Source organism: Oncorhynchus masou, chromosome 13 (genome assembly GCF_036934945.1).
Source record: "Oncorhynchus masou masou isolate Uvic2021 chromosome 13, UVic_Omas_1.1, whole genome shotgun sequence".
Taxonomy (NCBI): Eukaryota; Metazoa; Chordata; class Actinopteri; order Salmoniformes; family Salmonidae; genus Oncorhynchus; species Oncorhynchus masou.
In genome coordinates this window covers 45,944,890-45,968,619 of record NC_088224.1, presented here as the reverse complement: position 1 = coordinate 45,968,619, position 23,730 = coordinate 45,944,890, and the positions used below count along the sequence as shown (strand labels likewise).

General features: G+C 43.6%; 1 protein-coding gene across 1 annotated transcript; it reads left to right on the top strand.

Annotated features, from left to right (window-relative positions):
• Positions 1–7,845: 7,845 nt before the first annotated feature.
• efna1a (ephrin-A1a) lies at positions 7,846–20,980 on the top strand. The gene is made up of 5 exons (XM_064984028.1): positions 7,846–8,126; positions 17,841–18,136; positions 18,734–18,799; positions 19,016–19,096; positions 19,292–20,980. Exons 1-5 carry the CDS (start codon positions 8,029–8,031, stop codon positions 19,414–19,416), a joined length of 666 nt encoding a protein of 221 aa, XP_064840100.1. The 5' UTR covers positions 7,846–8,028; the 3' UTR covers positions 19,417–20,980.
• Positions 20,981–23,730: the final 2,750 nt, after the last annotated feature.

Sequence of the window (23,730 nt, the reverse complement as noted above, 5' to 3'; positions counted from 1 at the left end):
GTCAAGGAATGGGAATGTAACTGACCGAAGTCAGTCACTGACAGATCGCGCTGTTCTCTGGAAGTGTCAGTCTCAAGTCTCTTCTCCCCCATAGTATTGTGGGAGGATGACAATGTCACAGAGGTCTGGGCGCACTGGACAGATTGCTGTTCTATTGGGAGAAGAGCTGCTGTGGCTTGTGTTTCTACATTTTTCTGAGGTAATGAGAGAATGCAAGGTTGCTACGCATCTCAAATGACACTCTATTCACTATGTAGTGCACTACTTTTGGCCAGAACCCTATTGCCCAGGTCAACAACAGTGCACTAAATAGGGTTCCATTTGGGACACGCAGTAGGGCTGTTTCAGCAGCATCCTAGGGGCTGACAGCATGAGAAGCGCAGTCTATCTTCTGCAGGTCTGACTACGGCTGGCTTCTCTCAGAGCCCATGCAGGTGCACGATTCAAACTCACGAGCTGTGACTTTCGAAAGCTCAGAAAGTACTGCATTTACAGTATAGCTCACTTTCTCCACCATCTTCTTCTGTAGAAAGGTGTTCTGAATCTGCACATTCGGTGACATTTTCTATTTTCAGGCCTTGTGGCGGTTTCGTTGACTATCTACTTTTGTGCATGTGTAATGCGGCGAGGACGTTTACGTTGTGCTATCATAATGACGTAATTGTTTTGTTTGGCGACGGCGTAGTGTTGTAATTTGGTGGGCTGGTTGTTTGAGTTGGGCTCCTTCACTCAGAGCTTGCTGTTTTGTTGTGTCAGAGAAAAACAAGGGGATTGTTAACCAGGCTTCTGGGTGGTCTCTTGTTCCTGCTTATCTCAGGTCTCTTGTTCCTGCTTATCTCTTGGACATGTAGAAACGTCTTGTGACTGGAATGGAGTAAGAGTCCCTTTTCATGAAAACCTGAATTCCCTATCCTCCTCTTTCTCTATTTCCCTCTCTTTCTTCCCTCTCTCTCGTTGTCGTATAGTGTCTACTAGCAGGGAAAACTCTCTCATACATATTGAAGTAGCTATTGAGGACTACTGCCAGTGTGCTCTGGCAGTTTATTTTCTCTTTATTCCTCCTTCCTTTCTTGCTTTGTTTACTTGTGTTTGTGTGTCTCCTTCTTTTCACCAGTCCTTTCCATTCCGTAATCTGTTTACGGTCTATTTATGTCACAATCTCTCGCTCACTCCCTCCCTTTTGGTCTCTTGGTATCCCTCCCTCGCTCCATCTCTCTTCCTCACTCCTTTTGCATCTTTTTTGTTTACATCTCTTTACATCTTTTCTTAACTCTTCTCAACCTGCTCCGTCTCTTGAGCCTCGCTCTTCCTTACTCACTTTTTTTCCCTCTCAATCCCCTGCATTGCTCAGAGAAAACTCTGGTTACCTAACGCTACCTTTGCATTTTGCCTCAATCCTCGCTCCTCTCCTCCTCCTCCTCCTCCTCCTCTCCTCCGTTGTCCTTTGTTCCTCTGCCCGGGTCTGTTTCTTTATGTGCTCTTAAGCCTGAGAGCACACAGAGTGCTGAGCTCACCGTGAGACCTCTGACTGAGATGTGTCGTCTTAATAGGTTTACCTGAGCACAACACTCCTCTGGCAGCCCACTGATCATTTACTTCCGCTCACTATAACGAGCCATTCATTTCACCCTCTTATAATTAACCAGGGCATTAACAACTTAACTGTTGCTATAGCTTATAGGCGTTCACTCAGTGATTATTCACTATTATTCACTAAGGCTTTATTGCATGACTAGCTACCACTAATCATTTACCACTGTTTGCTTTCCGCTGCCTTAGGGGAGTTGAGAGCAATTTAGCATTGATGCTAGAATAAGGACAAAAATAGCAGGAACAAACTTGTTCCCATAGGTAGGCTATATAGTATATTGGCTATGATTGTTCCTCTGTAACCCCATTCTGTTTGTGAAGGTGCAGCATTAGCAAGGAAGTGGATGGGTGTCGTATCTTTACAGATCTATATTAAAAACCAAAATAAGATGACTTGTAGATGCTAAATTCCAAACACTTTTTTTTGTAGATGCTAAATTCCAAACACTTTTTTGTTCCAGAAAAGGAACTCAATGTACAGATTCATCCAGGACAAGCAATAGGAAGCATTGTTCTACTGTTACTCTAATTACCCATTAGAGTAACAGCAGGGCAGTCATAGAAATAGAATCTAGTCGTTGTGTTTCTATTCGAGCAGCAGCATCCCATGGAGGCCCATAATAGGATATCCATTGGACACACTGGGCCGTGTGCCGTTCACACATTCACTCATTTCCATTATGTTAATGCCGTTGTACAATGGCAGCGCCATAACAGCTCAGGCTAAAACCATTGGTATTCACAGTACTGGGAGGGAGGGAGGCAGCAAGCAACATCCCTGGAAGGAGACACAAAAACCCAAGGTATACCTCACCTTCATTCATTGCATTCAGACCAATGCGCCATGCTGGCAGTAGAACTCCAGAACTAGCGTTATTATACAAAACAACCCGTCATGCAGTCCTTCCTTTGTTTTAAGCTATTTGCATTTAGCTACCTGTTCGCCCACTGGGATTCACAGTACAGGGAGGCAGACAGACATACAACATCCCCGGAATGATCCGCAAACTCCCAAGGAGAAAGAACTCTGCATTTAGCTACCTGTGAGTCCACTGCAGGTGACTGACAGATTAAGTTCAGCCTGCGGATCTGGTAAATATAGAGCTAATGACCCTGTGAGCTGCTGCTAATCCGGACCCATCAGGCACCAGACTGGGGATGTCATCATCATCAAGGTGAGCCAGGAGTCATCCACACCACCACCAATTCCAGGAGTCATCCACATCACCACCGATTCCAAGGAGCAGAAAACGTTCTGTCTGGGTCACTGTTGATAAGTCATACAAAGGCCAAGATAAATCATGCATCCTAAATGGCACCCATAGGGATCTGTTCAAAAGTAGTACACTATATAAAGAATAAGGTGCCATTTGGGACACAGCGTATTTATCTATAAGTGTAAATGTTTGTTGTGTTTCTGACAGGTATAGCACAAGAATGACAAATGAATTAAGATAGGCCTATGTCTGAAATGACATAGCAGCATAAATGGTGTAGGGTAAATGGAATTGTTATTGTTTTGGGTAACACTTTATATTCAATTGCTCTTATGTGTGAAGCAACATTGTAATTAGTCTAGTATAAACATTGTGTTAACATGTAATTTACACAGCAACAACACAAATAAATAATCATAACATTTAAAACTATATAAAAAGAAGTAACAAAGGCAAATTTAAACACATTTGTTTTGATTCGGCACTCAAGAGTCAATACATTACCCGTCCCCCAACACTGTCAACCAAGAGTCAATACATTACCCGTCCCCCAACACTGTCAACCAAGAGTCAATACATTACCCGTCCCCCAACACTGTCAACCAAGAGTCAATACATTACCCGTCCCCCAACCCTGTCAACCAAGAGTCAATACATCACCCGTCCCACAACACTGTCAACCAAGAGTCAATACATTACCCGTCCCACAACACTGTCAACCAAGAGTCAATACCCTTCCACATCTCGTACTTCTGAGTGGGAGACCGTCCCAGGCAGTAGCCTGCCTAGCTCACAAACTAGAATCATGGCGCCCACTCCGACAAGTTTAATTGACCCACAGTCCCACATGGTGACATGATATCATTGACGTGACGTGCAAATGAGCGATAGAAATCCGATCACGCAAATGTCACCATTCCCCCAAAAAACTCCCGGGTGCCCCGTGCCGCCCTGGGCGGGTGCCCATGTCGCCTTAGCCTAAATCTGTTACTGCCTGGAATGCATTTCAATTAACATGTGTGCCTTGTTAAAAGTTTATTTATGGAATTTCTTTCCTTCTTAATGCGTTTGAGCCAATCGGTTGTGTTGTGACAATGTGGTGGTGGTATACAGGAGATAGCCCTATTTGGTAAAATACCGTTCCATATTATGGCAAGAAACAGCTCAAATAAGCAAAGAGAAATTACCGTCCATCATTGCTTTAAGACAAGAAGGTCGGTCAATGTGGAAAATTTCAAGAACTTTGAAAGTTTCTTCAAGTACAGTAGCAAAAACCATCAAGTTACCAGCCTCAGAAATTGCAGCCCAAATAAACATCAACTGTTCAGAGGAGACTGCATGAATCAGCCCTTCATGGTCGAATTACTACAAATAAACCACTACTAAAGGACACCAATGAGAGACTTGCTTGGGCCAAGAAACACGAGCAATGGACATTAGACCGGTGGAAATCTGTCCTTTGTTCTGATGAGTCAAAATTTGAGATTTTTGGTTCCAACCGCTGTGTCTTTGTGAGACGCATAATAGGTGAATGGATGATCTGCGCATGTGTGGTTCCTCCCGTGTAGCATGGAGGGGGAGGTATGATGATGTAGGGGTGCTTTGCTGGTGACACTGTCTGTGATTTATTTTGAATTCAAGGGACACTTAACCAGCATGGCTACCACAGCATTCTGTAACGAAACGTCATCCCATCTGGTTCGCGCTTAAGTAGGACTATTATTTCTTTTAAATAGGACACTGACCCAACGCACCTCCAGGCTGTGTAAGGGCTATTTGACCAAGAAGGAGAGTGATGGAATACTGCATTAGATGCCCTGGCCTCCACAACCACCCGACCTCAAACCAATTGAGATGGTTTGGGATAAGTTGGACCGCAGAGTGAAGGAAAAGCAACCAACAAGTGCTCAGCATATTTGTCAACTCCTTCAAGACTGTTGGAAAAGCATTCCAGGTGAAGATGGTTGAGAGAATGTCAAGAGTGTGCAAAGCTGTCTTCAAGGCAAACGGGGGTGTCACGCGCTGACCTTAGTTATCTTTGTTTTCTTTATTATTTTGGTCTGGTCAGAGTGTGACTAGGGTGGGTATGTTCGTTTTTGTATATCTAAGGGGTTTTGTAAGTCTAGGTATATGTAGGTCTATGGTGGCCTGAATTGGTTTCCAATCAGAGGCAGCTGTTTATCGTTGTCTCTAATTGGGGACCATATTTAGGTAGCCATTTCCATAGGGTATTTGTGGGTTCTTATTCTATGTTTAGTTGCCTGTCTGCACTACTCACATTTGCTTCACGTTTTGTTCGGTGTTCTTTCTTTAATTAAAGAAGAATGTACGCTTACAACGCTGCGCCTTGGTCTCCTCCATACAACGGCCGTGACAGGTGGCTACTTGGAAGAATGTAAAATATATTTTGATTTGTTTAAAACTTTTTGGGTTACTACATGATTTCATATGTGTTATTTCATAGTTTTGATGTCTTCAGTATTATTCTACAATGTATAAAAAATAAAATAAAAACTTGTAGGTGTGTCCAATTTTTTGACTGGTACTGTATTCACATTGTACTCCAAGTGTGTTTCTGAAGTTGTGGTGTGTGGATTTCTCTTGTGGAAAAGATTCTGTAGGTTTGACAAAGAGAGCTTTAGAAAGACTTTGGCAACCTTTATCCCATTCATCTCTCTGTTCAATTCACACCTCAGTGTCAGAAGGAGTATAAGTTATGAAAAAGTCCTCTCGTGTGTATGGTATGGATGATGTTTTGACATGAGTTCTTACGGTACGTTAAAAGCTTTGCCAGTGCAATTTCCCTCACTTGCGATGCAAAACTCAATTACATTGACAGTAGGCTTTCTCCCACTCATCTTCCTCAGAGTGAGACAAAGAACAAATGCAAAAAGCGATTCTTAAAAATGCATCTAATGGAATGAGAGTGTTATTCGTAAATGCTAAAATAAGGTTTTATCTGTATTAGGCCTAGAAAATAACCTATCTAGAATTGAGCAGATATACCAGTATCCATGTACATTTGTGCAGTGGGGCCTTGTGTGATACCTCACAATTCCCATTGGTTGAAATTAGAAAGAAACTGTGAGGATTAAAGGGTAATGTTACCTACCTATAAGACTATTTCTATTTCACTTTGCTAAATGAGGTAGGTCAAGTGTTTAAGTTTGCAATGTAGGCATACTACATACAGTAGGGTCTTCCCCAAGGTTATCTTATTGCTATCTGAGTGGAAGTGAAATGTAAGGACCCCAACCTCGAAATAGGACATAAACTAACCACACAGAGCTCTTTTCCTATACAGTATCCAAAATAATGTATGTTGCCTAAGTATATGTGCCTGATGGCCTCATTAGTACGTCAGAGCTCAGAGGTTTACACCTCAGTAGATACATTTGGAACAGATCTTCACTGCGTTTACTTCGTTTTAGGTATACAAGTATCTGCACCTACTTCGGATCCCTACTTGTATGTCAAGAATCAAGGTAAGACCCAGGTGCAAACTGTCGAGGTAACAATGTTTATTGTAGCAACAGGGGCAGGCAAAGACAGGTCAAGGCAGGCAGGGGTCGAAGATCCAAGGTAAGGCAAAGGTACAGGACGGCGGTCAGGGACAGAGTTGAGTAATCCAGAGGTGGAGCAACGGTACATGATGGAAGGCAGATTCAGGGACGGGCAGAGAGGTCAGACGGGTGGGTACAGGGTCAGGACAAGCAGAGGTCAAAAACCAGGAGGACGAGGAAAAAGAGGCTGCAAAACTATAGCAGCTGACAGGAAACCGCTGGTTAGCTTGAACGAACACGACGAACTGGCAACAAACAGACGGAGAACACGAGTGTAAATCCTATGTTAGCTTAACCGTCCCACAGGGGTTCCACCAATCCTGAAGTTTTAAAACCTCTTCAGGAATGGACCCTTTGTTTAAATTTTTGCCTAAAATTACATACCCAAATCTAACTGCCTGTAACTCATGTCCTGAAGCAAGGATATGCATATTCTTGGTACCATTTGAAAGAAAACACTTTGAAGTTTGTGGAAATCTGAAAGGAATGTAGAATAATTTAACACAATAGATCTGGTAAAAGATAATACAAAGAAAGAAAACAACCATTCTTTTGTATTTTTTTTGTACTGTCATCTTTGAAATGCAAGAGAAAGGCCATCATGTATTATTCCAGCCCAGCTGCAATTTAGATTTTGGCTACTAGATGGCAGCAGTGTATGTACAAACTTTTAGACTGATGCTATAAACCATTGCATTTCTGTTCAAAAATTTGTATCAAGACTGCCCAAATGTGCCGAATTGGTTTATTAATGTCTCGTATACATGTAACCTGTCATTGTAAGTAATATGCGCTAATCGGAGTGTTTGGATTTAACGTCTCGCTTAAATGTAACCTGTCACTGTAAGTAATATACGCTAATCGGATAGCATGTCAAATACTGCAACAGTAAATGTTCCCCAGTTAAATGTTATGTCTATAGGCCTATGTCATGTTGGCAATGTCACCAGACCTACACAAAACCAATCACTGAAATTGAGGAATGAGAATCAAGAATAGAATGTAATTTGCATCCCAATGGCACCCTACTCCCTAGGTAGTGTACTACTTTTGGCCAGTGCACTTTGTAGGAAATAGGGTGCCATTTGCTACGCATATAGCCTAAAGTTTGGGAACCCTGTGTTAACTGACCACCGTAGGGTGGTTGTGTTGGAAAGCTATTATACAATTTACTTCCCTCAGATTGGTCGTTTGATTCTGCGAAAATCATGTCATCGATATTGACGTAGTCCTTGCTGCGATTAAGTCTGGAAAAATAAATCATCAATAGAATAGGCACTAACACTTATTTGAAATTCCCCTCTTCGACCTGTACCACAGAGGGCGTGCATCTCGCGTCTAACAAACAAGAGGTGGAAAAACCAGGCGCTTTGTCCTCCCATTGGTTCGCAATCCTTATGGGGCGTGATTAACGATAGTAGGGGTTCCACAAAACTAGAAATCACGCAAGTTGTTGTTCATTCACTGCGGGCTGAGCTTAATTCAAACAACTCTGTGTAATTTTTTGCTGAGTGCGTCGTATTTTTTTTTCTCTTTTAAAGCTATTGCCTGTGTAAATCCATTTCCTGAGTAAACAACCTACTCGTTCACGGACGCATAGACATTTCCCAAAGTTTCATTGGTCTGCGAGACTCACCGGCTTTCCTCTGCACTCCACAATGGATTTGGTCTGGAGCCTGTGCTTCGTAGGGAGTCTCTGCGCTTGGTTTGCATCTGCAGAAAGGCACAGTGTATATTGGAATAGAACAAACACCAAGTAAGTTAAACTGTTTGATCTCTTAGGTTTTTTTTGTCATTTCTTTTTTATTACTGTTCATTTGTAACAGTTTAGCAAATCCGATTCGCAAGTGCAACAAAGTAATAAGATGCAATCTATTGGCATCTGTGCAACAAGGTAGTAACATCTATCGGCAGCTGTGATTGTTTCTTTCATGATTTGCTGAAATTATTGACGGCTAGCTAGTCTACGCGCAACAATGCTACAGTAGCCTAACTGTTTATGTCTGTGCATATCGATGACTGCAATAGCCTAAACCTGTTAGTGAACTGCATTAATGTGATTGTTCTGGGGTATTTAAATGCGTTGTAGCCTACTTCCTCAACTGGTTTACATACTGATTCTACTGAATCTGATAGAGATGCATATATGCAGCTGGCTGCTGTTGTTATTACAATGCATGGCAGTTACAGTATCTTCTTGGTCACTGGCTTCACTACTGCCTGCTGGAAACTTTTTTACAATCTGTCTGTCTACCCGCTTGGAAGGAGTTGGTAGTTACACATAGTTATGCCATTAATCTGATGTATTGATAGGCTACCATCTAAATTACACCCCTTTCAAGGACAGATGGTTATGGATTGGGGGGTGCGTTATTATTAGCACTACCTTTACACCAAGACTAGCGACTATTAGTTATTAAATATAATATTTGTAATAATATTTCCATTTGAAAGACACAAACAAACATAAATGTAATTTCACATTCCTTCATTATCAACAGATATCACTTTTTAAATGGATATGCCTATCGTTGCCAAAGGCGTTATAACAGTCACCCAGAGACTTGACCGTGGTAGTAAATTATCGAGGAGTGCAGTGGAATATGTCCGTGTTGGTTTAAAGGTGTGAGTGAGTCCGAAATATCGGTTGCAAAATCCATTCCCTCTGGTGGCGTTGATGTCTCCATTTTCATTAGGCCGGTTTCTGTCTGTCCACTAAATCACTGGATCTATGATGGGCTGGCGGGACAGTACAGGGAGACAGACATATGAAGTTTCATATTTTAGGTGGCAAGATGAGGAATACTGGTGTAATGAGACAGAGGAGGTAACTTGAAGCCTGCCCAGTAAGTCATATTATGGGAGTGAGATGGATAGCTTGGGAAGGAGAGATTAAAGCCCAAATTGTTGGCGTTTGGAGACTACTTTGAATAGATGGAGGTCAATTCGAGTTGTGGTGGTTGGGGTGAAAAGTTGGGAACATTTTGGAGGCTGAGATTGAAACACACACTTAGATACAAACACACACTGGCACAAACTCATTCAATCACACATACAAACAAAGCAAACGCCCAATCAATCACAAAGGCATACACTCTCACTTGTATGCAAACACATCTTGTAGACACACACACGCAAATATATTCACATTCTTACAGTACTAAACTTAGTTTCTCCTCTTGCTATGATCCATGGAGATCTCCCATAAGGCAATGCCACTGCAGTCATTGTTCTCATAAACACATCCATGCCATAATCTCAGAGAATGAAGTTACCAGTCCTAGATGTAAGAGTGTTACGTCAATGCAGGGACAACAATGGTCGTCATTTCTGCAAATAAACGCTTAATCCCCACACTTGCTATTTTTTACTGGATATCTACACTAAATCTCTCCCTCTGGCAGCACTTAATCTCACATTCGCAGAAGTAAAGGAGAGTTCGGGAAAGAGATGTTTTTTTCATTAATTCTCTTCTTTTCTTGGTTTTCTCTCAATCTGTTTCCCCCCTCCCAACTGCTGCTTCGTGCTCTTCTGTTGTTGATTTGTTTGCCTCTATCAGTCCTCTTTGCGTTGACGGCCTCCCTCTCTCCCCCAGTTTGTGTGGCCAATCAATCAGTAGTCTTGATTAGAACACTATAGTTTCATCTAATTGATCATCTCAGTCAGTTAGGTGTCTGCGTCCCTATATGGAATAAACTGTATGTGTGTGTGTCCGTTACAGATTTTCTACTAAGCATTGGAGTGTGTATCATGAGTGTGCCTTGGGGCATGTTGACTGCAAGGTCGCGGCTGCTAGTGAGCGAGCTACCACTGTGGTTCAGTCCAAGATCTGACAGTGGGTTGGGTTGTTGTGTGTGTGTGTGTGTGTGTGTGTGTGTGTGTGTGTGTGTGTGTGTGTGTGTGTGTGTGTGTGTGTGTGTGACTATACGTGTCAACCTGCAAGCTTGATCTGAGGTTAAGAAGGGCTTAATCATTCACATGGGTTCCCAGAACATTGGTTGCTCTATCAGTATGCTTTGCTCTCTGTATGTCCGTATGTGTGTGTACGTGTCTGTGTGAAGGGTGTGTCCCATGCGGGAAGCAGTGTGTTAAAGCACCAGCTCCAAAATCACGGACTGACTCACTGGCTCACACACACACACATTAACCCAGTCCTCCATGCTTACACACTGCTGCACTGCATTTCTATGATTGATGTTAACATTGTCTCTGGTGTTCTATGGACTTACTAACCCCAACGTTAAGCTATACTGTAGCCTACTCATTCAGCTTGCTCCTTCTCTCAGTAAAGCACTTTTTTTCCCCCTGACAGAGCACGAGTAAACCTCCCTCTTCCTTCTCCCTGTACCTGTCTCTCCCTTTCTCCACCGCCTCCTTCCTCATTCCCGTTCAAGCTGATTCAGTGGCAGAAAGTTCAACGTGTTCAATGTTAACTCTTTCCTCACTCCCTCATGCTAGAGTGAACAGTCTCTTTGTTTAGCATATTTTCCACTTTATTTACCTCTATTCCAACTTAATGGCTTTTTCTCATCACATATTTCCAACGTAATCGCTTTTTCTCGATGCACATTTAATCTTTTTGGGAGGTTTAATCTTCGTTAATGTTTTGCTTTTTTGTTTTTACTCAAATGAGCTCTGGGATAATTTCACACACATGACTTATCACTCTATACTGCATTTCATCCAAAGAAGTGTTTTTTTTAATGGTGTATTTGCATTGAATTAATGATTGTTATGGTAAGTTTCACCCATATGAGTGATTTTTGCAAGCATTGTGCAGACAATTGAGCTGTTTTTGTAGTGCTTCCCATACAAATTGGGGGAATTCTCTTCACAGAGTGCCTCACAACAGAATAGTAACTGGTGTGACTGATTGGGGTTCAGAGTGCACATGGTGATGAAGTGCCATTGCCTCTATCAGTCTGTCAGTCATTCTGTCACTGCGGTGGTCTCTGAATGCTGGCCGCCACTCAGGCCTCCCCTCTTCACATGGCTTTGGAACTGCCTCAGGAGATTCATTCTTCCTCCTGTCTCTGGGTCCCCCTCTGCTCTCTCTCCACCTTTTATCTCAACCTTACATGCTGCCTCTTTTCAGTCCATTTATTTCCTCACCTCCTACTCTCCTTCTCTAAAAGGGGGAAGGAGGAAAGAAGGCTAAAAGGTGTGTACAATTTTTTTTAAATTGTTTTTGTCACCCATAGCCATTTGCCACTAGGCACTTTGCCCTCTTTCTCTCAGCTTTACCTCTCTTTCAAGCTTTCCCCTCCACTAACTGCCATAGGTTTTTCAATCAACTCAAGCAAATTCGCCCCATCTTTCAGTTGTTGTCTCACTCTGTATGCCTTTTCTGTGTTTTATTTCATGGGGCAATGGAAGTGGTTGAACCAGTCTGAGAACTCTGCTCTGCCACTCTGAAAGGAGTGAAATTGAGAAAAACTGTGTGTCTGGAGAGAGAAAAAGGGTTGGCTAGCCACATCTTCAGGTGACAGTAGGTGGTGTGCAAGATGAGGGATTTCTACATTGCTTAGACAATCTAAATTGTATCTATTTTCTGCGAAAAAGGGCAGTTTCTCTTTTCTCTCGAATCCCATCTTTTTCCACCTCCTTTCTAGTCATTTCTGGGAATGTCTCTTCCATCCCCACTCGTTCTCTGTTTATCCATCTCCACCAAGTCCCATAATCTTATCCCTAATCTCTGTCTAGTAAATTGGAATCGGAGGAAAACACACTGAGATTACAGACTACTGGTAATCTGCTGCGATAGACTCAATGGTTCGTTAGGGTTTGTAGACAGTATTATAGTTGGTAATCATCAGTTCAGCAGACTTTACCTCGACGACCATAATGACAGGTCAGCCGATTTATAATTTTATTTTTTTCAATAATCTTCATTGTTTTCTGTCTGTCTGGGTGGGAGACAGAAGGTTCTAAATTGTATTGAATACAGGAAGATGGTGAATCAGGCCAAAGGTTTTCACGGGGGTAGTATGTGCATGTTTCTCTACGAGTGTGAGCTTCCTGGCCTAGTCTTTTCCCGGGAAATGGCATATCCTGCCTACACAATAAACAATACCTTTCTCACACACAGGCAACCACCGAACCCTGTACTAATTACTTATGCTACACACTGAGGAGTTGATTACATTTTCACTGGGTCATTTCAGAAATCAACACAATTTGTCTCCTGCCATAGAGTAATTTGATGAATAGTGATTTGATAGTGATCGGTTGTTTGATAAGGTGTCTTCTCCACCTCCTTCTCAATGTTTTATAACCTTTCAACCCCAAATACAGAGTAAAAAATACTTTCCTGATAAACATATGTAGTAATATGAATAACATGGAACTGTGTGTGTGTTCAGACTTGTCCACCTACATAATCATTGTCTTTGCGTGTATCCATGCCTTTGTAATGAAGTGTGTAGGTGAATGTGTGTATGGAACTCCATGGGGTCGATTATTGTCTCTGAAAATGGGGAATTATTTGTGTAATGTGTAAATAAGGGTCATTATGTGTTTATCCTGTTGAAATGTTGAATTGGCTGGACTTTGGTTGTTAACTTGTTCCCACAGCGATTGCACGCATATTGTCACTCGTCTACAGTATGGGCCATTCTCTCACTCACACGCTGCTCCAGTTACTAGTGCCCCCTGGAGGTAAAGATGTGTAATGTTGACCTCTGCATTGAATAGAACATCTCAGCCAAACGTACTTGTACAGTCTCAATGCCACTGGCAGACAAACGATGGTCAATGCTCACAGACTATTACACTCTCAGAGGAATTCATTACGCTACGAGGGTCAACTGAGCGAGGATTGGGGAAATAAAGATAATAAAACAAAAACAAACGAGGTTTATCTTGCGGAAATCGATTTTCCTAGTACAGATATTTGCCTCTTGATAAATGTAATTTCAGTGGTGACCTTTTTGGTCAGGCTCTTACAGAAGTACAAATGACTCTGAGGACTGTTAGACAGTTGGAAAGAGCACACCTATTCATCTAACTCCCGTGGTTGTCCAAGATAAGGCGATTATGTTGTTGGTGGACTCTGGGGTTACTTTTTTGGAGGGAAGGAGGAGGGAATCTTTGGCCAGGGACGCTGTCAGAATGAACAATGGACAAAGGTAAAGTGACAGAGAGAAAGGCGAGATTGATGACAGAAGTCAACACAACCCAAGAATGAACCTGCACCTCTGAATATTGTGTTAAGAGGGAGGGGCCAAGAGTTGGGCCATTCTTGTTTCTATTAACTGTGCTAGCCTCTCTATAAATGGTGGGACACAAACTCACATGTTTGGCATTCCAACAAGGCCGGCTCTGATTGGTTCGGCGAGTACTAGGAGCAGGGGAGGGGTTGCAATGAAATAGGGACCTATTAGGCTTATTGAGTGATGAAAGACAGACAGGGAGAGGGTGGGGAGACCTGACAGAGATGGATGGAGAGATGAAATGAAAGAAATTTAGCTGTGTAGAAAAAAACCATGAACCAGCACTACACCACAGCCGGACTTTTATTTCAGAGTGGCTCTCAATCTCTTAACTGTTTTCCAGAGGATACATTCAGAAAGAAATGCCTCTCCTTTCACCCATGTCTTTCATCTCTCTTTTTTTAACAACTCATTTTCCCTCCATGGTCTTGTGTGCGCGCGCACACACACAGTAATACCCCCTCTCTGTTTTGGAACAATGGACTCAAGGCCCCACCCCGCCCTTTTCCCCTCTTTCCCCAACTCCCGTCCCCCTCTCTGGGCCTCGGTGTCTGCTCTAAGCCCTTGTATTAGGCAGAGTCTGGTGTCGCTGAATGGACCCGAGCTCAGCCGCTGCTCCACCCAATAATCCGGGCTTGGGCGAGCCGATTTAGGCGGCCTCCGGCATTCCGATCCACTCATCCGATGGCTCTAGACTAACATGGGTCTCACTCTATATCAGGGTGAGTAGTCAGGTTCTGATGGTGATTGTTCAGGGGTGCCACAGTGGTCAGGTGTTGTGAGCTTGTCAGCTGGTGGAACATCATGTGCTTTTAAATAGACTAAAACTGAACCTCAAAGCAGGTGATTCTCCACACAACATCCATCTCTGGGCTTTTAAATGCATGGGAGCAGCACATCACTTGCTGACTGTGTGTGTACAAGACCCTCTGGTGCTGACTGCGATTGCCCAACCTTTGATCCTGAGTGAGCCCTCCTCCCCTCAGAGGTTCCACATTCCACAGGTCGGTAGAGTGCAGAGATGAAAGGGGGGGGGGGTGGAGGTGAAGAAGAAAGCAAAACACTGGCCGGAGAGATTAAAGTAGAGAGATTAGGCTCCTGCCCCTGAATACATCAATAATTCACTCTGGAGGAGAGGAAGAGGCTCGAACAGTCTGGAGTCTAATTTTCACTAGACACAACAGACAGACACCGACGCAGAACAACGACATCCATGGCTGGCTGTCTGCTATCGATGTCATTCGTTATCCACCCTTATCACACACACACACACACACAGATTCCTCAGCAGACTCAATACACACACAAACATAGTTGCATATCTGTCATAGTTACACAAGTCATCCATAAGCAGAGAATGTCACCCAATCCCTGTAGTCATTTCTGCTCAGGCGCTAAACATTGATGTCATTAAAGCTGAGCATCCCAGGAACAACAGAGTATTAATCAGCTCTGTAACCATAGTGAGAGACAATTTAGGCACCATTTTCAATATGGACACTGGCAAACTAAACAGCTTCACTCTCTTCCTTTCAGAGTAATGGTGACAATGTTTTACATTGTTAACTTTTCAGTCAGGCATTATTTGAAGTGCCTTTAATCAGTCCGGATGCTGAGGACCCTTTAATGCCAAGGTGTAGAAGACAAAAGCCCCCGGGATAATTAAACTATTTACAATTAATAAAAGGGCCCCTCAGGGGTGTGCATTCATCCCCCTGTTCATTTTGGTTTGTGATATATTCCATCTGAGGGTGTGAATAGTACCACTGTATGAAACGGTGGCATTGATGAAGCAACTGCGACACTCACACGCACACACAAAGTTTAACACAGATCAAAGCCATTCGCAGCTAGAGGCCCCTGACCCTCTTATTCACATGGCTCCCTCGCTCCCAGCCTGAGGGGGGCAGGGTGGGGGGAGGGGAAGCATAATTACTCAACCCCAGGGTGACTTTAATACCCCTTTTTGTGTTTTAGTTGCGACCACTTTTGATGAACACATGGGATGGGGGGGGGGGGGCAGTGTGTGCGTGCTCAGTCGTGTGTTTGAGGAGGATACTAGGTCAAGCACAGCATACAAACATGTTTGCTCAATAGTATTATTGATTTAGCTGGAATTGTGAGTGACCACTCTACAGTAGAACTTGTAAACAGTGCGTGGCAGCCAGACAGATAAGAACTAAACTGTCCTAGAGCACAGCCAGTGGGAATAATAATTACTGGCACTGTGTTTGCTTAATATGCTACTATTATGCAGCTAAATGGTAGTTTGCATGCTTCATTAGAATACGGAGAGAAACAGTTGCTCTTTTGACCGGCCTAACACTACTCTTGTCACAGTGCCGTTAATCTGGTCATCTGCATTGAGAGAAAGCAGTGAAGCGGGGAGGCAGAGAGGGTTGTGCTGGGGGGGGGGGGGCACTAGGGGCTTGGAGTGTAGCCACAGCGTCTGTCCTTTAACCAGGGGGTCCACCGGCAACAAGCAACAACACCAGCCAATGAGCGACGGGGCCTCTCTGTGCTCATGCACTTCGATCGTTACTCACACATATGGACATTGTCACACCAGAACCCCCCCGGAACACATCCCAAATGTCACTTGTTGCATACATTGCTTTCATGGGGTGAAGCTGGAGTTCTCAACAAAAAAACAAATCACATTGGAGCCATTTTGGCTCCCGGGTGAGTTTTCATTGGCAGATGTGCAAATACCCAACCCAGGGCTATGGAGCAACCAGAGCTGTGTGGTGTAAAATGGGGTGGATATAACACGCCACACACTAGCTGGCTTTGTGAAAGTACCCCAAGTGCAGAGTTGCACATGTATTCATTGCGAAAGCAATAACATTCTATCTAAGACACGCATTCAGTTGTGAAAATATTTGAATCCGGGTGAGTTTACTCCACTTCTCCGTTACTCTGGGAACCCTGGTGATGCGGGCCGTTTCAGGCAGGAGGAGATGGTAATGGATAGGCACATCATGAGTAATTGAACACTTGGTGGTGAGGGGGGGTGGTGGTGTATCACTAGATACTGCTTCCTCCAGGTTGGTGTGGTGATGCATGGGAATTAATGCATATCTCTGTGATGAAGAATGACGTGAAGAAAGTAAGGTAGAGAAAGGAGGAGGGACCTCCTTACATGACACAAACAAGAGACTCTCTTTAAGAGATGTGTCCCACACTACCACCGGAGGTAGTGTGGTACACATCTACACCACATACTCCCCTCCGAGTGGAACAGTGTAAAGACGAGCGTTTTCCCACACCACACACCCCCCCCCCCTAAATAATTACCTTAATATTTTTTCTCTGTTAGCCAACTGGAAAATTAAAGGCTTTTAAAATATCCATACATTTGTGAATCAATCAAGTTCGCAACACTGTGCAATATGGTTTAGATTAGATGCTCCTGTATAGTTTGAATTGCTACCCTTATTTTGTTTGTCTATATACTATGGCATTTACATTATGCTTATAGCTGCACTCACACATGAAGCATGAATCACATCCAAGGCTAGTAGGGCAGAAAATGTGCAAATCCGATGTTGAAGAAAGATGGATCTCACTCGACATATTTTACAAATGTAAATCCACCCTATGACTGCTGTTGTAAAAAGCTAGGAGTGGAGGGAGGAGAGGCATGCAGACTGTCTGACTGCTTCCCGAGGGGGAGTGTGGCAGGAGACAGAAACAGACAGTGACCAGAACTGTGTGTCTGTCTGTCCTTAATGAAAAGGGGAAATGTTCAGGAGAGACCTGGGCTCCTCCTATTCCTGCCTCTCACTCTTTCGGGCGACGGTGTGTTTGTGATTAGGCATTCTGCACCCCTTGTCTGTGACGGCCTGGTGTGTAGCTCTGGCTGCAGTTTAGTGTCAATACTCATCTCCCGGCCCGGTGTCCTGACTGAATGCTAATAATTTTCTGTAAACATGGCTGGGTTCCCGGGGGGAGCCGGGATCAATGTGCACTCAGGATTAGCTCCCAGCACAGCACAGCGCTTCTGCTGCTGCTGTCCACAATCATCCATATTTATGCACACATCCACCCAGCTCACTTCCCCACTTAGTGTTTTATCCCTGCCTGCTGCTCATGCCTCTCCATCTCCTCCATGATTTCCCCTGTTGGATCCGGGGCACACGTCACCGGTCGATACATAATCACGAATTTGGTAGTTGTATTTTAAGCCATCGCCGTACTTATCAATCCCGACGCCGCTTGTGACTCGACTAACCCCCTCCGTCCCCCGTTGTTCTCAGGTTCCTATGGGACGACTATGCGGTGGAGGTGCGGCTGAACGACTACCTGGACATCGTGTGCCCTCACTACCCGCTGGGCGAGGTGGCATCGCAGGATGCTGAGCGCTACGTGCTCTACATGGTGGAGCGGGAGGACTACGACGCTTGCAAGCCTCAGTCCTACGACCAGATGCGCTGGGAGTGCGGCCACCCCTTCGCCCCCCACGCCGCTGAGAAGTTCTCAGAGAAGTTCCAGCGTTTCACCCCCTTCACCCTGGGCAAGGAGTTCCGCCAGGGAGAGAGCTACTACTATATCTGTAAGTGTCTAGCTAGCAGGTAGTCCACCATTTTTTTTATCCATGTGAATAAATTCTTTCTAGAGAATTTGGTAAGAGAACTTAAAGGGACAAAGTCAACATTTGTTAGATGTTTTCAGACCCCAAAAGTAGTCTAATGTTAAAATGAGAGTGGGGTGAAATGTCACTTTAAATCAGGAAAAATGTGATGGAAAAAGCACTGCAGATGATATAGAAGTGTATACAGTAAAGTTTGACCTTCTGACCCGTGGCAAAGCATCCAGGCAAACAAGCCGTCATCTTGAAGGCTTATGTTAGCATTCAGTGAATGTTGGCGTGCTATGTTGTGCATTAGTGCTCACATGCTAGCTAGCAGATAGCCGGTGGCCAGTCACCCAGAGAGAGGCGACGCCATGACCCTGAGTGTGCTGTAATTAGATGAGCGACGGGACACACTCCACCTGCTCACAGATGGCTGCAGGCCGTGTGTGTGTCCATGCGTGTATATTCATGTCTGTCTGTCTGTCTGTGTGTGGAGGTGGATTAAGGCCACATGGGAGGATAAGTGCATTAGTTTGTCTGTAATTAACACTTGTCTTTGTTCCTTCCCCTCTCCAGCCAAACCTCTGCACCACCACGGACAGGAGTGCCTCAGGCTCAGGGTAGACGTCATAGCTGCTGATGGTACGTTTCGCTGCCCAAGTGGTTGGGTGGAGAAGTGCACTGTATAGGCTTTTTTTCTTCGTCTCATAGTGAACTACTTTGAACCAGGCCCTGGTCGAAAGTAGTGCACTATATAGGGAATAAAGTGCCATTTGGAATGTAGCCTTTGTTTGATGATGATTTTTAGCTCCCGGCTGCAGTAAGGCAGAGGGATTGATTGTTATTTTTCTCATCCAGGATCTCAAGAGGCCAGGGTTTCAACTGGAAGAGCTGGAGCTGGGGGTGGAGCACACAACGTCTCCAACAGACTGCCTGCGGGTATGTTAATGACCAAACCATGGACCAGTTGTACTTGACCATAGGACTGAAAGTTTGGGAGGGATGATACTTAAAAATACATTTCAGCGGCGATTCTTCATTGATCATGCTTTTCAATCCAGGACTAGGACTAACCTGTGTTTGGGAATCCGGGTTAACATGCACTAATGTATATTCTATATTCTCTCCATATAGATGACCCAGTGGTAATCCTTCCAGATGTCCAGAAAAGCGTGCGGACAAATTCAGCGGTTTCGACAGCATCCTTCTCTATTATCTCATTGATGGTGCCAGTCTTATTATTACTGTCGTTACAGTGAGACTGAAAGAACTACAGATCCTATAGACTTGGAGGGACTACAATGAAGTTGGTCTGTGGGGAACCACAGACGCAAGACAGTTCTCAAAGCCCAAGTGCTGGTCACTGGGAGAGGGACACTTTTAATGTTGTAAATACAGATGGACACACATTCACTAAGTGTGCTGAGTGAGACTTTGGTTGGGGTTTTGTGAGGAGGCGTTATACTATCTCCTTTCTTTTTTAAGATGTCAGTATTTCCTGGACAGATTTTGTTCTCTTTAACGTTAGTACTTTTTTTTCTTCTTTTTTTACACTCCTCCAAAAAAACATCATTAGTTTTGGTAAAGTGAGGAAGAAAAAATGAAGAGGAACATAAACTGGAATGGATGAAGAGCAATCACTGAAGACAAAGCTAACGGACTTTCCTATAATGGACAACTGTTTGTATTTAATATGAATTTGTATTAGAAAAAACAGCATTTAGTGCATCATCTTCTCTAACCTTTTGAGCCAAAGAATACAGTGATCCTCTCTCCTGGATCTAACTATTCTATTCCAACCTTGACTATTGTGTACTGTTAATTGTATTGGTATTGAGTGGCACTAAATGTCCAAGTGATTATTTCTCTATGTAGCATCGACAAAAGCAGGGAATGTGTTGGCTAACTATCAATGTTCCTGTGCAGACTCGACCATGTGCTTCCACAGCACTAACCATACAGCACAACAACACACTATTCAGTTGTCCAGTCTGACTGACAATGCAGACTCCTAAAGGGGGTCTGTATGGAAAGGATCAGTGTGTACATTTTGTGAAAAAACATGAATAAAAGTTTGCTGCTGAAAGATGAACCTAATATTGTAAGTTTATCAAATGCTATGTTTACTAATGGTGAGCTCTCTCTGAGAAAGGAGTGTCCACGCGAGTGGGAGAATGAGTGTTTCAGTGAGAAAGTGTGCGAGGGAGAGAGGTCAAACAAAATGTTAAATCTGCAAATAGCAAACGTATGTTGTGTGTAGCAGCGGAAGGCGTACCTTCTCTGTTTTGTCGGATAATGCACTCGAACTGTTTTAAACTATATCTCAGACTGATCTATCCTAAGCACAACACTCGCCAGTGTTTCACTATGTAACACTGTTTGTTGCATCTAACTTCAATCACTAAAAAGTCAACCAAGTAAAAAAGGAAGACCTTTTATTCAGTTCTGATTTTGATTGGACATAATTTACAATTTGGTTGTACTTTTAATGCAGTTCAGCATTTTACAATAAAGCAAAGATCTTGGGAAATTCTACTCCGGTGAGATTATAGGACTACACCCATTGAAATCACAAGACACGGCACCAATCTTGGCTGCCAAGCTCAACTAGACTTCACAGGGTGGTTTGAACGTCAGACACAACGGTATATGACTGAGTCAAACATTGAGTCAATCCTTTTTGTTCTTAGAAAACGTGTTACCTTATTTTGTACATGTGGTAGTAAAGTGTATTATGTGTAATTATATATAGAATATTATATAAAGAACCCATTTGATAAATGTGACATTTCCATGTGAAATAAAATATATTTTTGAAAATGAGATCAGCATCCTTCCAATGGTTTCTCTTCTCTTTCTCTGACTATCATTTTCCAAATGTTCAACATTTTTCCATCCCTTCTTAAAATGATCTGATTTCCATTACATTACAGTGCAAAAAAAAATCAGTTGATAGCTGTAATAGTGGTCACTCATATCTATATTGAGTTAATAAATTGATGTTCATGACAGTTTTTCCCAGGCCAAAGTCTTGGCTCATGACAGGAAAGGATTACAATGGAGACAGAGCTGTGTATGTCGTTATTCCCAATCGGCTTGGCCTTTTTGGCAAGGAGGCCTAAAATTACAGGTGTGATCCTACTCTTGTCTTTCTATATAAAGTTTTGTGGACCTCTGCCCATATCTCCCCCTCGTTTCTCCTTCATACCCCCCCCCCCCCCCCTCTGCTATCCCATAGTAGTCCTCTCCTCTGTATTTCCATCCATTGTTCTCCTCCCTCTCGCTCTTCCCAGAAGCGCTTTATGGCCGTGACCGTAAAAGCAGCTGTGACACCAAAGTGTGGTGGTGCCACAGCCACTCCCCTGTGTTTTCAAAGTGATTGTCATAAATTAGGCCCAGCAGACGGCTGACCCTTCAGAGAGCCTCAACATAATGGGAGCCTGTTGAGGAGAATTGCTCCTCTGTTGACTCCTGACTCGCTCGTCCACTGCTTTGACATAAGTGTGCAGAGCAATGAGGAACAAGTGTAAAATCTTTATCACCTGTACTGAATGTAAGGGCAGTCAAGACACTGAATTAGAAAAATAGTATTCAATTGTGTTTTTAGGCCGTAAACATCAAGTGCTGTTCGACATGTAGCCATATATGACACAATCATTTCCTGATACTATGAGCCAATCTCAATGGTCAGGACAAGCAAAGCATTTTATATCAGGAGTCTAGTTGAACTGACTAAGAGCTGCATGAACAACATAGGACTGATGTCAGAGACACAGTGAGTGGCCCACAATTTGGAGGACAATAGAGTGGCTTTGGCAGAGCCAGCACATCTAGCCCTGAGTTTTTGGACAGAGTCAACCAACCAATCAGCAGGACACATAGCATGGGTCGTGGCCAGCAGACGTTAACCCAATAACGGAGTAGGTAGGATACAGGAGTCAGGAGTTTCCAGAGCCTAGGGGGAGGTTATCTAAAGTTATGGTAGTCGTGAGTGGGTCCCAAATGGTACCCTATTCCCTTTTTTAATGCACTACTTTTGACCAGAGCCTTATGAGCCCATATAGGGTCATTTGGGACACTACCATGAGTAGCATCTGTAACCTCCTGGGCGGCACTGTGGTTGTGGAAAGCTAGCTAGCATCTCATTACTAGTGTGTGCAGCCAGTGGCTTATTGGAACCGGAACCGTGGGAACACAATAGGCTGACCTATGGCTGACTTAATAATCTCATTCTAGTTCTTTATTATGCATTGGTGTGTGCGCATACAGTTCATTCGGAAAGTTTTCAGACCCCTTGACTTTTTCCAATTTTGTTACGTTACAGACTTATTCTAAAATGTAAAAAAAATAATTCTGGCAAAGCAAAAACAGGTTTTTAGAAATGTTTGCAATTGTAAAAAATAAATAAATCACATTTACATAGTAAGTATTCAGACACTTTACTGAGTCGGGTTGGCAGAGTAGCCTAGTGGTCAGAGCATTGGACTAGTAACCAGAAGGTTGCAAGTTCTAACCCCCAAGCTGACAAACATGTTGTTCTGCCCCTGAAAAGGCAGTTGACCCACTGTTCCTAGGCTGTCATTGAAAATAAGAATTTGTTCTTAACTGACTTGCCTAGTTAAATAAAGGTAAAATAAAATAAGTAAAACTACTTTGTTGAAGCAACTATGGTAGCCTCAAGTCTTATTGGGTATGACACTACAAGCTTGGCACATCTACAGTATATTTGTGGAGTTTTTCCCATTCCTCTCTGCAGATCCTATTAAGCGTTGTCAGGTTGGATGGGGAGCATCGCTGCACAGCTATTTTCAGGTCTCTCCAGAGATGTTCGATCATGTTCAAATCTGGGCTCTGGCTGGGCCCCTCAAGGACGTTCAGAGATGTTCTATCGGGTTCAAGTCCAGGCTTTCGCTGGGCCACTCAAGGACACTCAGAGACTTCTCCTGCGTTGTCTTGGCTGTGTAATTAGGGTCGTTGTCCTGTTGGAAGTTTAACTTTCGCCCCAGTCTGAGGTCTTTGGGTGCTATGGAGCAGGTTTTCATCAAGGATCTCTTCTTTGTACTTTTTTCTGTTCATCTTTCCCTCGATCCTGACTAGTCTCCCAGTACATGCCGCTGAAAAAAATCCCCACAGCATGATGCTGCCACCACCATTCTTCACTGTAGGGATGGTGCCAGAATTCCTCCAATTTGTAAGTCGCTCTGGATAAGAGCGTCTGCTAAATGACTTAAATGTAAATGTAAATGTAAATGCAGATGTGACACTTGGTATTCAGGCCAAATAGTTCAATCTTGGTTTCATCAGACCAGAGAATCTTGTTTCTCATGGTCTGAGAGTCTTTTAGGTGCATTTTGGCAAACTCCAAGAGGGCTGTGCCTTGTACTGAGGAGTGGCTTCCGTCTGGCCACTCTACCATAAAGACCGGATCGGTTTAGTGCTACAGAATGGTTGTCCCTCTGGAAGGTTCTCCCATCTCACCAGAGGAACTCTAGAGCTCTGTCAGAGTGACCAAGGCCCTTCTCCCCCGATTGCTCAGGGGAGAAGGGAAGTGTCTTGGAAGAATCTTGGTGGTT

Coding starts and splice junctions, on each gene's coding strand:
- efna1a (XM_064984028.1), top strand. CDS start 8,029: ATGGATTTGGTCTGGAGCCTGTGCTTCGTAGGGAGTCTCTGCGCTTGG. Junction 18,137..18,733: donor AGAGAGCTACTACTATATCT/GTAAGTGTCTAG, acceptor TCCCCTCTCCAG/CCAAACCTCTGCACCACCAC. Junction 18,800..19,015: donor AGACGTCATAGCTGCTGATG/GTACGTTTCGCT, acceptor TTTCTCATCCAG/GATCTCAAGAGGCCAGGGTT.